Source organism: Tubulanus polymorphus, chromosome 7, assembly GCF_964204645.1.
Source record: "Tubulanus polymorphus chromosome 7, tnTubPoly1.2, whole genome shotgun sequence".
NCBI classification, from domain to species: Eukaryota; Metazoa; Nemertea; class Palaeonemertea; order Tubulaniformes; family Tubulanidae; genus Tubulanus; species Tubulanus polymorphus.
Genome location: NC_134031.1, coordinates 6,815,015 through 6,832,546, shown reverse-complemented (window position 1 = coordinate 6,832,546; position 17,532 = coordinate 6,815,015). Strand labels below are relative to the sequence as shown.

Here is a 17,532-nt window from a genome sequence, read left to right as displayed (position 1 = left end):
GTATTAGGCCTTTGTCGCGCATATGGGGCACCGAAAAGCAAATATTCATGAAATTATATGATAAATCAACAACCCATGAATTTATGATTTTTTCGATCTGTTTATTGGACTCAATAAGTGAAATTAAAGGCTGATGTACATACGTATATACTCTTTTTTATTTCATCTACCGGTATTGGGCTTTTAACACGCATATTCATTCATGAAATTATATGATACATCAACCACCCATGAATTTATAATTTTATCTGTTTTTATCATTGGACTCAATAAGTGAAATTAAGGCCGATGGCAAATTTTCCCATTAAATGCATTTTGACCAATAACGATATTAAACTTGATACGTTATTCATGATACTTAGATGTATACTGATACGCGTTCCTATACCAATGCACACCAGCATTTAAATGTGACTCCATTCGTTTCTTTGATTTTATCATAAATATAATCTTAAACGATTTGAATGAAATCGATAAGCATCGCGGATAAGAATCGATAAGAATCAACATCGAAAATCGTAAACGACATTCTAAAATTCTAAGAAAAACACCTTTCCGTGATCGGATGATGAGGTTCTTTTACATTTCGCTTTAACCTAATAATACGTAGGCCTATCGTGGAAATTGATGAAAGTGGAGGAGTGACGTTTCTCGTTCCAGTTCTTTGGGATATAAGGACGTTTCTCCAGTGTTATCAATTCCTAGGTTTAGTAGTTTTTGACAATTTGTGGGGTATTCCAGGGGCGGATCTGGTGGAATTGTAAGCTGGGGTCCAGAAGAAAGGAAAATGCATTTCTCGCAAAAAGTAGCCACGTCCGAGCGGGATGGTTCTATCCTCGGTGTTAATATATTTTTGGAGTAATAAATCCTAAAAGTTGCAAATTCCGAGAGGATGAGCGTCAAGTTTGCAGGCTTTAACTATTTCTGTCTTGACGAAACGGACAACCTCACTGGGAAGGCAGGGGTCCAGACGCCCCAGACCAGTCCCTAAATCTGCCCTTGTAAATTTAATCATTTCATTCAACGTGCTGATAAAGCTTACGCGTTGCCATCGACGCAATATTTTCGTGTAACAGTTTAATCAATTTCAATAGCTCCGCGTTATAATGCGCTTTAATTGGCTTTTTTTTATTAACGCGTGATCGTGGGACCGACTGGTTTGAAACATCAATTACTGGGAATCAAATTTCGATATCAAATTTCCATACACTGATACTTTTACAGCGATAAACATATACACTTACGTAGTGCCCATCTCGACAGCAATGGATCGGACCTGGAGGTAGAATCGACCGTGTCGGACGGGTGTGGACCGTAAATTTCACTAGTGGAATAGTTTCTGTCTGAAAATTGAAATAGAATCGCGAATTTTAAAACGTGAGAGTTGATTATGTCGGCATATCTATCCCTTTTCAATGGCTATGTGTAACTGTTAACTCTGTCTGTCAGAGTGAAAGTACAGCATTTATACAGCCACATGTTAATAATATGTAAGTATACAAGTAATACAGTTGTATGAAATGTGTATGGAGGTTATTTTTCAGCGTGTGAATATGATCATTCCAATCTAAAGATATTGTTGGAAATTCGCCTTTTTATGCTATATTCCGAAATCAGCTTCTAAAGAATATTCAAGGGCGTATTCAAGTTACTGCGGGACTCATATCTTTACTAGTACCAGTCACCATTTTACAGTAATGCACAATACTACCTATGTGAAAAAAAAGAATTCAAGTAGATGAATTTTCAAAAGGTTTAAAAGATAGAAAAAAATCTTTTTCTAATATGTGCGCATTACTTAGTATTACTTAGTATTTGAAGAACATGTTGGGGCCGGAAAATAGCGGAATATTTTTCGGGGGCGGATAATATCGTTCAACAAACTGCAACCACTATTTTGCCACCACTGAAGTATTTATCCCTAATCGTACAACTTTGTCAGGTCATTGTTCTTAGTCGCGTTAAACGCATATTGATAGACACAATGATCAGGGTAACAAGCTCTTTCCAGGAAAATCGAATATGAAGTGGAATCATAATACTGGTCGTTACTACGAAACGTCCGATTTTTGCCACCACTTTGGAACGTGTTCCCACTCAAAACACTAAAATATGCAAGGCCTCCGTGTTTGATTTTCCGATAGAATTTTCCTCCGACATCTGCTGTTTTTTTTGTTGTTGTGTATGAAATGCACGTATTGAAGAGACCACGCTTTATTTAATTACCGTATCACGTGAACAAATAAATGTTCAAATTGATTCCAGTTCTCGCATCTGAAGGTGAAAATATATATGTATATATACACACACATATACATTGCAGGAAAATGAATGAAAATTGATCAACTCGTTTGTGTTGTTGGCGACGAAAAATGGAACCCCTCATTCCGATGGGCGTTCACCGGTGGAAGGTAATACGTGTTTAGGTATTGCGATATGTATGGTGTTTGCGGCATAAATACACAGCGTCGATGAATACAGTAGCGAGAAGCGACGAGTTAACGGATAATTGTGCGCTGGCGGCTGTACCAGCAAACAGTCGCAATAAAATACCGGCGCGGCCTCGAAGTTCACGACTCGTCGACGCGACGCGGCTTTCTGACGACGACAACTACCGCGGATCGTGTGACAACTCCGATGGATTTAACGTTTATTTGAACCCCGGATTTTCTGGAAGTTGCGAAGAGGTTTCTGTAAAACGTGTCGACAATACGAATACGGGAACGATGCTCAGAAACGGCGGGGTTTGTCCCGACAAATCTCCGCAGGCGGACGGTTTAAGGGCTGTTTTAGTGGACGGCTCCGACCAGGATCGCCGGGACCGCGACGGCGGTGACAAACGATCCAACGAACGAAAACCGTCGAGCGAAGATGAGGAGGCGAATGATTCGGACGAGGAGGATGAAAAGAAGGTCAATTGTTACGATACGACCGGTTGTCAAAGGTGTAAATTGATTTGCAAGGCTTTGACTTACCACCTCGGTCCGTTGGCTTTTTTGACCGCTTATTGCGCGGTTTGTGCCGCTTTGATCGGCTACCTGGAAACTAAACACGAAAAGATCAAACGCAAAGAAGACCTGATCAAGATGAACGCGACGATCTTCGAGATCCTACGCGTCGTCGGTGATCCTCGAGTAGCGAACAAAACCGGCGAATTACAAGATATATTGACCAGCTACGGGAAGCTAGCCGATAAACACGGGGTTGGCGAAGGTGGAAGATGGGGATATCCCGCTGCTTTATTCTTTACCGCAACCGTCGTATCAACTATAGGTAAATATATGTATATATACGCAATCTAACAACTTAAGAACGGGCTTAAGAACATCATTCTGCCCCTATATTAGCCATCTAAATATTATTCTATTCAATTATTTTTTGGACTTAAGACCTATCTGATTTCATATCGAACCAGCAGCTAAACTATCGGAAGCACTTAATACTCAAATCTATGGTTATAATATATGCGAATATGAAAATTTGACACCATGTTGACTTCCCTTTGAAATGCTTATCTCTTTGTATACGTATAGTATATATGATAGCCGAACGATCAAAATTCGTAGGAATTATTTTGAAGTTTAGAAGCGAGCCCTAATGTTTACCTATAAATATGGCAAGGTCAGCCATGCGATGTGTCTCGACAGGAAGAAACTGGTAATTCACTCAGCGAGCGAGCGAGCGAGGTGCTTAAAATTGCTTCCTGTCGCATGAGCGCCACAAGAGCGACTCGGGGTGGGCTTTATTTACCCTCGAGAAAACTGAGATCGGGAACAGCGATTTATTCGAACTGATATTTCATCAAAGAAAATCGCTCCATAAATATTCTAGGGTTTTTACGGTAGCTTGCGAGTATGTAAATGTATATGCTTCAATTATGACCAGCTGTTTAAATACATTTTTAACGGCAACGGCTCCGATTGATTATGTGTAAATTCATTCAATGTAGCTGTCGAGGTACAGGAAAAAGAAGCGGTTCTCTGCGCCGCAGAAAAAAATGTTTGAATAAAATATCTAAATAGTTGGCCACTTGTTGAGTCAATAATATCGTCATTTCATTTCTCTATTCATGAATTATTAATCGTTGAAACATTATTTCGTTTTTAGAAGTAGTCGTGAAAATCCATATATTTCGATTGAATCATCATCATTTTTAGATGATTAGGCTTCTATATACAAAATTACTGTGTCTCAGAAAATGTGTTACCGTAGCTTAAAGATTCATTATTCATTAACTATAATTGCATGAGTTTTTTGCATTTCATTCTCAAGTAAAAATCCATATATTTCGATTGAATCATCATCATTTTTAGATGATTAGGCTTCTATATACAAAATTACTGTGTCTCAGAAAATGTGTTACCGTAGCTTAAAGATTCATTATTCATTAACTATAATTGCATGAGTTTTTTGCATTTCATTCTCAAGTAAAAATCCATATATTTCGATTGAATCATCATCATTTTTAGATGATTAGGCTTCTATATACAAAATTACTGTGTCTCAGAAAATGTGTTACCGTAGCTTAAAGATTCATTATTCATTAACTATAATTGCATGAGTTTTTTGCATTTCATTCTCAAGTAAACTTGCAAGTCTACTAACCTTAGCCCCCTAAACAATAATTGAAATTATAGTTAATGATTTAGTAACCAAAAGACTTAGATAACACATTTTCTGAGACACCTTGTTATATCGATCATATATATAGATCAAGGTTGAATGAAGAATTTGAATATTTCTGAATCATTTACCCTCATTACATTCAGTTCTGTTTGAATTCAGTCGTCCATCATTTAGGATTTTTCATGTTATTTATTCGCACTCACCAATACGTGGCACTCAATCAACTAATCTATCATTAAATGAAACCTGTTGTATTATGCATGTACGTTAAATAGGGGCTTCTGGTTAAATGCTGGTTAAACCGGAGCTATACGATTCGACGTATATAAGAGCTGAATAAATGATATGAAACGAAAAACAGTTTAAGGGTGAAATCAGACACCGCTTGTAAGCTCTCCTTCAGCAGACTACTAAACAATCGCTGCCCGATTTTCATAAACGTTTATAGCTTTACGAACGGGGCTCGCAGAATTCCGACTGCCCTGGCAGTTGAGGTTTCAATGTTAATTTTCCGGCTAATGTCACGTTTTACTCGAGACTTTTTCATCATCGGCGGACTCGAATGGTTTCCTGCACAAATAGCGTTCCTAAGCGGCCCCTTAATTCGGTTACTGTGTACGAATCGAAACGAGTCTTTATAGTTTCGAGATGGCTATTATCGGCGCAGTTAATCGCAATTAAACGTCGTTACCGAACCATCCGAAGTATATATATTTTTGTTCAAACAAACGTCGTCCTCGCGGGAGTTCGTCGAAGTAGATAATAATCCGGCAACATTGGATCACCAGCTGGAAGTGTCAACGCCCTCGATGTTAATAGCATTACGCCGGTTATGTAACACTATTTCAGATCCCGGAAATGCGCAGGCATTTTTAACATATATTATATAGGATTTTTTCGTCGTTTTCCATTCAAACGCGCGATTTATTCCGTGAATTCCGTTTCTCACGTCGACGAGCCGCGAACATGATCATTCCGTTCACGGCGCTTTTATCTCTTTTTATTTCTCCTTTCGCAATTACGACGAAACTCAATAACCGCGCCCTTGGTTACCGTATCCACAACGATGCGTCAGCTAGTTTCTGCCGAACTAACTAACTGAATATTGTGTCATATATATATATATATATATATATATATATATATATATATATATATATATATATATATATATATATATATATATATATATATATATATATATATATATATATATATATATATATATATATATATATATATATATATGTATATATATAAAAAAGCATGCAGATTTAGCCATATGTACGTATATGTATTATAAAGTAAATGGTCGAATCGGTGTGTCAGTACAGTAGATCAAAGATGACAGTATTCACCCGAGTGAACAGGGTTTTGCGAGATGTGAATCCATCATCACCGTAATAATAATCCGCTTATTGGTTCTCGGGCTACCGTGAGATACTTTTTCTCGAATACTGTCTGGTCTAGGCGTGTCTGTCTGTCTTCTGTCTTTCAGCTACTTAGCTTCGTTAATAGTGTATAGATCTAGATTAACAACATTTAGTGTATAATACGCGGGGTCTAGTAGTGCAGTGTAAGATAATGTAACTTTATTCATCCTGACAATGTCAATTATATAAGGATATAGAAAAACATGCATATTAATACACTATGTAAGAAACAAATTATTTACAGAATATTTCAATATGTCTGTAATATTCAATAATAATTTCGGGTCCTTCGTTTCAATAACTCGTAATATTTGCATGGAATGGACCCAGTGCACCGCCCTAGTGGCAGAACTAGGCACTAAAAACTCTATTTTTCAGCGACATGACCTTGAAGATGACCTCATAACTGAGGAACGGGGTCGAAATTTAAAAAGTCGTTTCGAAAAAATCTAGCTATTGGTCTTGGATACAACATCTTTTAATGCAATGCAATGGCCGGGAACTAACGCGAGGTAATTTCAGACTGCGTTTATCTGCGGGGAATTCGGCGAAACAAGGGGCAGTTAAGAAAGGAGGAGGCGCTGGGACTCATCCCTGTCAATATGTTCTGAAGATAATGCGACGTTTTTTAATGAATAATTCATTCGCGTCGAACTGCGCTTTTTTCCGGTTTTAAAAATTGATTTTGTAGTTGTTTTTTTTGTTTCAATACAACTACGGGGTTCCCTGCCACATTATATATGGACTAAGTGAGTGAAGAAGCTGCGAATACGTAATTATAACCTACTCGTTTGATTTATATATCGTTTCATAACCCAACTAATTAATACTAGATATAAGTGTCTGATAACGTAACGAATTTTCTCGTTTTTTATTGTACCTGGTAAACCAAGTAAACAGTTTATAACCACAAATGAAGAAAAATGGCTCCATATTGTAATTTATCGTTGACCTTTCAATTCGAGAATATGATAGTAGTAGTAATTCCTATAGCGACCGTTCCATTGTGATACAATGTTCGACGGTGCTTTCCATTAAATCGATACCCCCAGTCTATAACTCTAACCATTTATATCAGTCATCTCTACTTACTCGTCTACCAGGCCAGGTGCCCACGTTCTCCTGGGTGAAGGAGAGAGGCAATGGGGATGAGTGTCTGTCTTGTCCGGTGACAATACGGTAATGTACGACCTGCCTTCTCAGAGTTGATTACGTTAATTAATCGGAAGAGGGTCATTTTGAAATAAATAGGCCTTTGTAAACTATTGTTCGCTGTAAAAAAAAATCTCATAAAAATTAATGATTGCATATTTTTGATAATTTGGTTTCTGCTCGTATCATCTCTGAAATTAGATCTTTTTGTTTGTTGTTCGACTATGGGTTGATTTAATGAATTATTCGTTCCTCCTATATTTCAATTCTCGAGCGCTTTATCAACAAACATTCATATCAAAAAACATCGATAACCGACAGAAATGATATGAAAGCGCGGAGTACTGACAATTCGAAAAGGATGCAAAAGTCAGATGATTCAACGGCGACGATCAATTTTCCGAAGAGCCATTACGAAATTAGACTTTCGACATGAAATTTCAACGTTAATATAGAAAATGAATACCTATGAATATTTATCAGTGAAAACATTACTGCTATACGCAGATGATTTTCATCGATAATGCGTTTTGTTCCGTTGTTTCGGTGACATACGCATATGTCACAACGTCACAGTTTATGCGCGAAGCAGACGAAATAGATCCCCCTGAATGAACAATGTCAATTGAATAGTTGTAGATTATAAGCATGGACTAGTCCGTGTTATAACCATATAGTCCCTATTGACGTAATCTGAATAATACTGTTTACTTCATGATTTATACCCGGTACGTGACGAGGTAAAACTTCACAACGAAAGAATAGTTAGAGATTGATAGATAGATAGATGGATAGAACAGTTGAATATAAGTCCCCCAATCACGAAGCCGAAAACTTTGGAATATCGTATCATGTCGAAATTCATTATTAAAAATACGCAACTAAACTAAAAATACAACTAAACACCAAGAAATAATAAGAAATGCGGATTCTAGGATATTTGTTGGTGTGGGGTCCAGGGAAGTAAAAGGGGCCATATATGAAATGTTACTAACGATGCACGATGCATAACGGCATAGCCCTTAGCCAACGACCGTGAGGGGTACTCGACGATAGAAATTTTTTGAAATTCTGAGAAGAATTTGGTGAGATTTCCACGAAGTTGAGCAATGAAATCCATGAAATTAATCATAAAATACACAATACCACAACACGATCACAAAACCATTGTATATTCACCACTTCTGCTTGATTTATATTCACCTTAATTGGATAAATGTCACTAAGGATTTATTTTTGGGGACCTTCAAATTTAGGAGGGGGAGGTGGTCCGTACCCCCTTGGACCCATCTAAATCCGCCAGTGCATGCCACAGCGAATTAGAACGACACTGTGGAACTGGATCCTGTGCAATAGCGCGTATCGTTTTAATCCCAATATATTTTCTACTATATCAACTATTGTATTTCGCTCGAAGATAATGGTTTTTAGTTGAAAACCGAAATGACGTCATACGTACTTTGTTAGCCCGTCAGCGCTGGAGACTTGCCATACATAATAACAATATAGATCATATGTAAATTTTTCAAATTTCGGGACTATGTCATGTTTAAATCCCTTATTTCATTGACCGGCAGTATATGGCATCGTCACGTGATTAAAGCACATGGCTGCTCGGTGCCTGCGTAGCAAAAATGACACTTTGTAAGATATTTACGATTATAGAAAGCTGTATTTGCTATACGAAGAAATTTTTGCATGAATGTAGAATTTGATATTGACTCGGTGTGCGTTTGGTTCGTAGCAAATACTATATTACATATAACCAGCAACAGGTGTTGATTAAATCGTTAGTTATCATAGTCACGCGCTGCTAATCCTTTTTACAACCATTAATGTGCGTACGGCGAATCGGCTCACCAGACAAAATGATGATTAAGATAACAAGGAAGCTAACTCGAAAGTTTATTGATGCCTTGAAAAAAAAACAATGAAATTTATGTTTTTTACACATTTTGAGAAAGTCACAAAACATTTGAGACTGCGTTAAATATTGACTAAAATTGTCTAAAACAGATAAGGATAAGATAAAATGGAGTCTTGTTTCTCCTAATAGTAATTTCACTAAACTGCAATGAAATGTGTTATCGGTTTATTTCTATAGCTGCCTGGTCTGTTATGGTAAGATCGTTCATGATTTTAAGAAATCTAAATATACAGGGTAGATAGGCGGCAGGTGGTTCAAATTCAAAGCTCAGCAGGAATGAGAAACTAGGTATTATTCTTTTTTAAACGGTTCGATCAATTATGGTCGAGAGGCCTCCTGCATCTTATTGAATTGAAGTTGGTGAAAAGAGACAGTGTCTGCCTAAAAAATAACGCAATTCCTTAAACGACATTTCGGCCTTTTAAATTAATTGAAAAAAAAATAACTGTCAAGGATGGATAAAGTTATTTTGAATTTGAATGAATTTATAATTGAATTGAATTGACCGGCAACCAGTCCAGCCTCAATATATTGATGACGTAGTACACCCTCTAAAAAATAATCACCATTTTATCAAATATAAAGTAAGAGTTATGAAATATATTCATTTACAAAAATTAACACCAAAATCCCAATTGTAAACGCCAATTTTGATGACATAGTCCACATCCGACTCACACAGGACCCCTTAAAAACGCAATAGTAGTTATCGATGTATATAAACATTATTGTAACTGTTTTTACGGCTTCAAAAAAGTAAATCATCACACAAAAGTAACTGATATCCATAAATTCCTTGGTTTGATGAAATATCGTTTTCATATCGGTTTATCGAATAACAATCGATTTTCGTCATCGTTATATTTTGTAGGTTATGGAAATTTGACGCCTTTGTCGATGGAAGGTCGAATATTCACGATGGTTTTCGCCTTGTTCGGCATACCGATAATGTTACTGTCGGTGACCAGATGCGGTCAAGGTCTGGCCAAGATCGTCGATTTCCTGAAAGGCGAAATACGAACGCGAATGAAGCGAGCTAAATGTCGAGTGGACTGTTGTCGACGGAAACGAAAGTTCGCGTCGAAAGAAGAGAAAAAGAAAGAATTTCGCTACGCAATGCTGTTGGCAGTTGTGTGTTTGATACTCTATATATTGTTCGGGGCGTTGATTTTCCGAATTTGGGAGAATTGGACTTTGTTCGAATCGTTCTATTTTTGTTTTATCACTATGACTACTATCGGTTTCGGTGATATCGTACCGCAGCATCAAATGTTTATGTTGTCGTCTGCTATCTACGTCATCATCGGCCTCGCTTTGACGTCTATGTGTATCGAACTTGCTGAGATTGAATATTTAAAACAGATCAAAACTTTCCGTAAAACGATGCGTAAAATGGAAGGGACTGTCGTTAAAGTTGGCAGCAAAGTCGGAAAGGTCGGCACCGCTCTTGGTTCGGTAGTAGGGTCGGTAGGGGTCGCCACTACGACGGCAATTCGAGACGGTATGAAGATACCTCTGTCGTCATTACGCAGTCACCGCGGCGAATCCCCCGATCGGGGTTCGAGCCCCGATAAAAGTACGGGTAGTACAGACTCTCCTCGCATCAAACATAAAGAAATCGACGATACGGGCGCCGACAAACAGCATCCGACCCAGAAACAAAAACAATGTCGTTTTGCCGCGTTGCGACGATCAAAAGATGATTCGTGAATATGAATTTACACGAAAAGTAAAACAGCATTTCAGGTTTATTCACAGCGCCTTATACACACGCAATGAGAACCCGCATAACCAGCAATCCCACCTGATGGCGTGACAAACAGTTGGTCGTCCGTAGTTGAAATAAGTTCATTTTCAACGAATTTTGAACTGGATTTTTAGACTCCATATGTTTCAACAAAATTTACAATACTTTCATTCTTCTACTCGAATATCGGTATTGTTTTCTTTAATAATTGATTCATTTCGGAGAAAATGTCATACAGATATGATTCGAACGCGGACGACCAACTATCTACTCGCGAACCTGGCGGATCCTCGACTGCCATACGTGGAATCATCGATTGCCACAGTAGCACTGCGGGAACCACCCCATTATCTCAAGAGTGTCGTAACATTTCATAAGCAAACGAAAGACCGATTGTAGCTTATTAATTTTTTTTTCATGTTACTATATCTATCAGAGCAATTTTAAACTACATCATACTTAGCTCGTGTAACAACTGAATACTTTTCGCATCTTGCCGAGTGAGTGTCGGAATCGAGTGTCATGTCCATTTGCTAATTAAGAAATTTGAATATCAAGCGAGTGATAAGAACGCTAAAAGCTGAATGATAAATTACTGTGATACATATATCAGGCTGATCCAGTTCCACGGTTCTGAGTTAAGTTTGACTTATGAGTTGAAACATCGAAAATGATCTGATTAACTCGGGAGTTAACTCTAACTATCAACTGTGGAACCAAGGGTAATACTGAAATAAAGGCTTACCAAGCTATTCAAATTCATTCAATTCAAACGAGTATGATAATGCAAGAAAGTTGAATGCTTTCACTGTGAAATTAATCAAGTTAATTCGAATTAATTCAATGTCATCTTGTTTTCTAATATTGATAATTAATTGTTTTTTTTTGTATATCGATGTTGTAAAATTATGATTTTCACTATCGAAATGTTGATAAATATTGAAATCCTTGTGTTCATGCGTGTCTTTTAAATCTAATAATATGTTAAATAAATTCTTAATTGATACATGTACGACTAAAAATCAATTCCCATTGGCGACATCTTGACAAAATGGAGGACTATGGTGGATTGGCGTTTGATTTCTTCGAGTAAACAATTCCAGAAGATATTCTAGAACACTGCTGTATAATTAGTATGCAAGCATTGTATTTGTAAGGTAATTTATTTCAAAAATTGCTTTACTTTAGTGACATCTTTAAAAATCGGAGTTATTGGTAGGGCTTTTTAATTTCCCATGTCATTATAACGATAGACTGATACATTAAAATCGTAGAAAATATATTCTATCATGAGCCATTCGGTAGTAAAGAGTTAGGCATCCCGGTAGGGCACTTTGGTGCTTGCGTATCGAATCCCAATTTTCATGGCTAATATCTCAGAATTGTTTCTGTGTAGAGCGGTCGATCATCCTAGCTAAAGTAAGAAGTGCTTACCCCAGCTATTACATCAAGCGAGTTCGAGTCCCAGAATTTGACAGAAAAATGCTAAATCGGAAGAATCGGTTATAGAAAATGCCAATGAACGACTTGCGAGACGTATCTCCATAACGACCCACAAAACCAAAGAGTTCGCGAATAATAGACAAAAAATACTACAAATGAAATCATCCTTAAAATCCTCATTTCCCTTCTAGAAGATTCATCAGTCACACCGAGCTGTTTACGACGGAAATATATGGGTCATTTCAATAAAGATCGATGTGAAAAATATTTTGTCCATTTTTTGAAATTATCTTTACTAGAATACGTACGTTAATTCCGTGGTACCGGCAATGGTCAATATAGTCTACATTGCTCGTGAAAAACGTGACAAAAATGTCTACAAAAAAACGAGCAATGAAATAAACACATCGCACATTTCGAGGGGAAATTTATAGGAATTTTACGAGATCTCATTGGAAACAATATGTCGGCGCGGGTTCCACGGGTAATTCCACCATGGTTTACAATACAGTACAGGAACAAATTAGATGATTCCTCAAATGCTAGTAAATTACAGATGGCCCTTGCATTCCTTGCATTCTGCACAACATCAAAAACATTATTTCCCAAAAAGCCAAACAGCGTAGAAATAATACGATATACGAGTTTGAACTACGAAAATATTGCGCCGAGTATGATGGGGAAGGCGGCTCCAAAAAAACGTATACGTGCATGGAACTGGTAAGTCGCACGAAAAAATCTAACACATTTCTTTTTGATCTTAGAATAGGGATTGACCCTGTTATCTATTTATTGGTAGATTTCGTACGATTTTTTAGTTTCGTGTCCCTTACGAACCCACCACACCCCGATTAGCGTTGTGTCGGATTCCGAATCACGAATCATTAAAAACGAACGTGTTGTAGAATTTCGCTGGAGGTACGAGATTTTACAGCAGACACATGCCAACAATTAATTGATAATGAATAGGATCACAATATTCGTGATGTAACAATAAATGTAAAATCCCACAATTGTCGAACGACTAAAAAGTTTAAGATACTCGAAATATTTCGGATGGATTCTACCACCTTTCTTCAGGCAAAAATGATCATTAGACCGAAAAAGAGTGTCAGGAACCATCCGAGTATTTTAATTAAACTGTTTAGTCGTTCAAAAATTGTGGGATTTTACATTCATCAATTGATGATACACAGGCGTACGTTGCAACATACTGCAATTAAACATTCACAACTAAACTAAGTCGGGAATAAGCTGTATTCCCCAATACCCGAACCCGGAGCTGAATTTTGACTCTAAGTTAACAGGTTGAACCAATTTTGACTCAAGAGCTCCCGGCAGGTGTGGTGGGTTTGTGAGGGACACTAAATCAAAACAAATCAAATGAAATCTACCGATTAAATAAATAACAGGGACAATCCCTATTTCGAGATCGAAAATAACATGATGTTCTTCCATATTAGATACTATACGCGAAGATAATTTCAACATTAACAACGCACCACTCTTCTTAATTAATAGAAAATCATTTTAGAAACCCTGGCAAGTTTAATTTCCTGTTGGTAGCTATCAATTTAGCTGTATTTACTGAACATGTTATTTACGAGTGTTCCCTGTTTACACAAATGCAACTTGTGTCGTTTACTACATCTGAATTAATATACAATGAAATCACAAAATGGCAGTATCGAAATACGCATGTACGCATTTAAAATATTACTGAGTTGTCTTCTATTAGTGAATTAACAGAAATTTGAGAGCGTTTATTAGTTACATGTAGGCTCAGATTGAAAAAAAGAACTGTTTATCCATTTCCATATTCATGATTCAAGATTCGACGACCAGTTTGATTCACTCAGAAATCGTGAAACCAGAATATGAGTAGCGTTTGCATCCAATGTTCAGGGATCAGTTGGACAGTCATTGCTAAGATTTATCACGTCAGCCTAAAGCCATCCTGGGTATCATTTTGCTTAGAAAATAGCGGTAACTAGCAGCGGCGGATCCAACCGGTGAATTTGACTATATTCTCAAAAATTATTGCTCAATGATATGCCTGCGGCAAAGTTCATCAAGGGTGCTTTGGGGTTCCTCCCCAAGAAAAATTTTGATAATGACTCTTTTCACTTATTTAAAAGCATCCTAGACCTGTTAGATTAGGTACTTCTAGAAAATATGTTATCCATATTTTTCTGACTATATTCTGCAATACAGTGGAATATAGCTTCGATGCGCCCCTGCTGGGCAGTATAGGCTACAAAGTACTGATTAATCGGAGATGGCACACTGTAGGCTAATCTATATTGTCTACAGTACGCAATCATTATCTGCACGCATGTTCTCAGTGAAGGGCTATGGAAATGGTTGTTTCATGGTATGGCTCGAAATAATACACCCACCTACATTTTAGCATAATTCCGGACCGACTTTGGAATGGGTTTTTGGGAACACCATTTTCCATTGATGGATTTCTAACGGCCGTTTCTACCGTTCATACGCGCGCAAACTGCAGTATTGGGTTAGGTAAAAAAAGATACGTCATTTTCGGCCGAAGATCTTAGGCTTAGCGACCCAGTAAAAAAACCTGAAATTAGTTCTTGGTTTATAAAAATTAAAAAAAAACTGTTCGGGTGGGTGTCGTTATGTCTCCTTGTCATTCATTTTTTTTTCATTTTACTGGGATTCGAACTTACCGGTATAAAGGGCTACGAGTTTGGATACAAAGTTGAGTTGTCGTTGAGCAATGACGAGCAAATACTTGCAATTACTTGTTATTCATTTGACAAAATACATACGATATGTTGTCGTTGTATGTGAAATTATGAAGTTTCTTTAGTTTCTATTGGTTTATATCGTGTTTTCAGCGAGGCCAAAAATTCAATAACCAATTTTAGCGCAGACATGTTTGTGAAATCGGACAATGGTCGTTTTTCTACTGACCCATCCTTCCACGGTAGGGATTCGAACCTGATGGCATCGAGTTGCCACGGTACGAAACCCTGCCACACTGCCACACTAATCAGTGCGCAGCTATACGCGCAGCTTAGATGATGTCATTATTAGGCAATCAGATATCCCGTTTTATTTCAGCACGGGTTTTCCCATTTATAGTTCTTCCGTGAAATTTACCTCAGCAATTACACAACGAGCAATCTGATTGGTGTCGCAAGTTTTTGCGCGGCAAAGCTGCGCATGTACCTGCGCACTCGGTCTCGTGTGGCAGGGGTTCGTGCCGTAGCTGAGTGTAGCGAAGCCATCAGGTTCGAATCCCTGCCGAGGGAGGATGCTACTGACCGAACATATAGCTAACGGTAGTATGTGGCGATGTTTTGTAGTCAGAAAACACGAGTCAGTGCATTATTCACCAGGTCGAAAGCCCCCGCTAACTACAGCTAGTTTATACGTTCATGATTGAACTGATAGACAATTTCAAACCTGTTCAGATGTTTTGTCTATATTTTTGACCATTGATGACTATTGATATTTACTTTAGTTTCATCTATATTCTACACAATAATTATCTTTCGCAAATCAGAGTAAATCATGTAAGATTTCTGTGAATTGATTTTCAATTTCAATTTTATGATAGCATAGCGTTTAATGATTCCTTATTGATAAAGTTAAATTGATATTCCAATACGCGAGAAGACAGTTCTATTACATTCTCAGACAGTCAGTACACTCTGAGACAGTCGGTACACTCTGAGACAGTCAGTACATTTTCCTCTCATCATGAATCATGAATTCAACTCGAATTCAAATCGGTCGGGCTTATCTTAGTAACATCGTTCTCATGTCTGTGGTGAACAGGTCAGGAATCTACCGTACCGTGTCACTGGTCATTTTGCCTACCGTGTTCCTGTTAGGAGTCTTCGGAAATATAGCTACTTTCCTGATAATGATAAGTCGTCGATTCCGCAGTCTATCTTACGCTAACTATCTCATCGTTTTGTCTCTCAGCGATACTATGTACTGCATCAATTATACGCTGATGCCCGTTTTACAGTCTGTTCTCATGCACGTTCAAGATGGTCCTATATTCATGATATTTTCAGTTATCAGCTGTCAAATCTACGAGTTTATAATGGTACTAGCAGCTAGCAAGAGTTCGTGGTTGATAGTAGCAATATCTCTAGAACGTGCGGCAGTTGTGCTCTTCCCGTTCACATCTCGTTTGATATGTACACCGAGATTCGCTAAATTTGCTATATTCATAATTACTGCAATGAATGCACTAGTTCTATATCTGACACCTGGCTTGTCGATAAAGTTCACCGACCGGTCATTCGGATGTTACTATAAATTAAGTGACAAAATAACGTATTTTACCATAGTTGTCGTCCTCATTCATGTTATACCATTAACTTTGATAATTCTATCAAATTCTATGATAATAGTTCAGTTATTCAGAGGCTCAAAAATGGTTTCGTCTGATCAGAAAACTACTAAATCAAAACGTACAACAGTTATGCTTGTAACAGTTTCACTCGCATTTGCGATTTTTACACTTCCAAATACAATTACCGTATTCTTTCCTATCTCGCCGGAACAGACGGATTTTCTATTGGCCATTTTCACTCAAATTGCTATGTGTAACTATGTGGTAAATTTCTACATATATCTTTTACTGGGACGAGAAATTCGTGAATATTTTTGTATGAAAATCTGCTGTAAAAATTCAATCAAATAATCACACGATTTCAGAACCCACTCACCGGCGTGGCCACGTGGGGTGTGACGATGTAAACCTCGAGACCTCAGACGTGACTGACCTATTGACCTAATCATCCGCTAGATGGCGAACTAGTTAAAATGCCCCAAAACTGATAGGTGGGTTCCCGAGTAGTTTTCAAATGTGATAGGAGATAGATTTTATGACTGGAAAGAGGAAAAGAAATAATAAAAATAGCTGCAAAGCAGCGATAACGGGTTTTCTGGATGCAAGTGACCGAAAAGACAAATTAATTACCGGGTATTCGATGGAAAAAATAAAATTAGATGATTTGAATATTATCGGAGAAATCCTGTTTTTACACATGTCGAACGTAAAATAACTGAGTTCATGTTCGACCACAGACAGCGTAGCAGCACAATATAGTTGGCGCCAAAATACAAGAAAAATATCTGATAGCACTCCTGCATAAAAGTATAAGATTACTGCTAAAGTTTTGTTCAAATAACCATACGCTGCCTGTAGAAGTAGA

General features: G+C 37.6%; 1 protein-coding gene across 1 annotated transcript; it reads left to right on the top strand.

Annotated features, from left to right (window-relative positions):
• The first annotated feature begins 2,471 nt into the window (after positions 1-2,471).
• On the top strand, positions 2,472-11,775 carry LOC141908592 (TWiK family of potassium channels protein 7-like). Its single transcript, XM_074798689.1, has 2 exons — positions 2,472-3,273; positions 10,010-11,775. The coding sequence occupies exons 1-2, from the start codon at positions 2,472-2,474 to the stop codon at positions 10,846-10,848; spliced, it is 1,641 nt and encodes a 546-aa protein (XP_074654790.1). The 3' UTR covers positions 10,849-11,775.
• Positions 11,776-17,532: the final 5,757 nt, after the last annotated feature.

What these genes read in the sequence shown, in the direction of transcription:
- LOC141908592 (XM_074798689.1), top strand. Translation starts at nt 2,472, where the DNA reads ATGAATACAGTAGCGAGAAGCGACGAGTTAACGGATAATTGTGCGCTG. An exon ending in AACCGTCGTATCAACTATAG is followed by an intron (nt 3,274 to 10,009) that starts GTAAATATATGT and finishes TATATTTTGTAG; the next exon opens with GTTATGGAAATTTGACGCCT.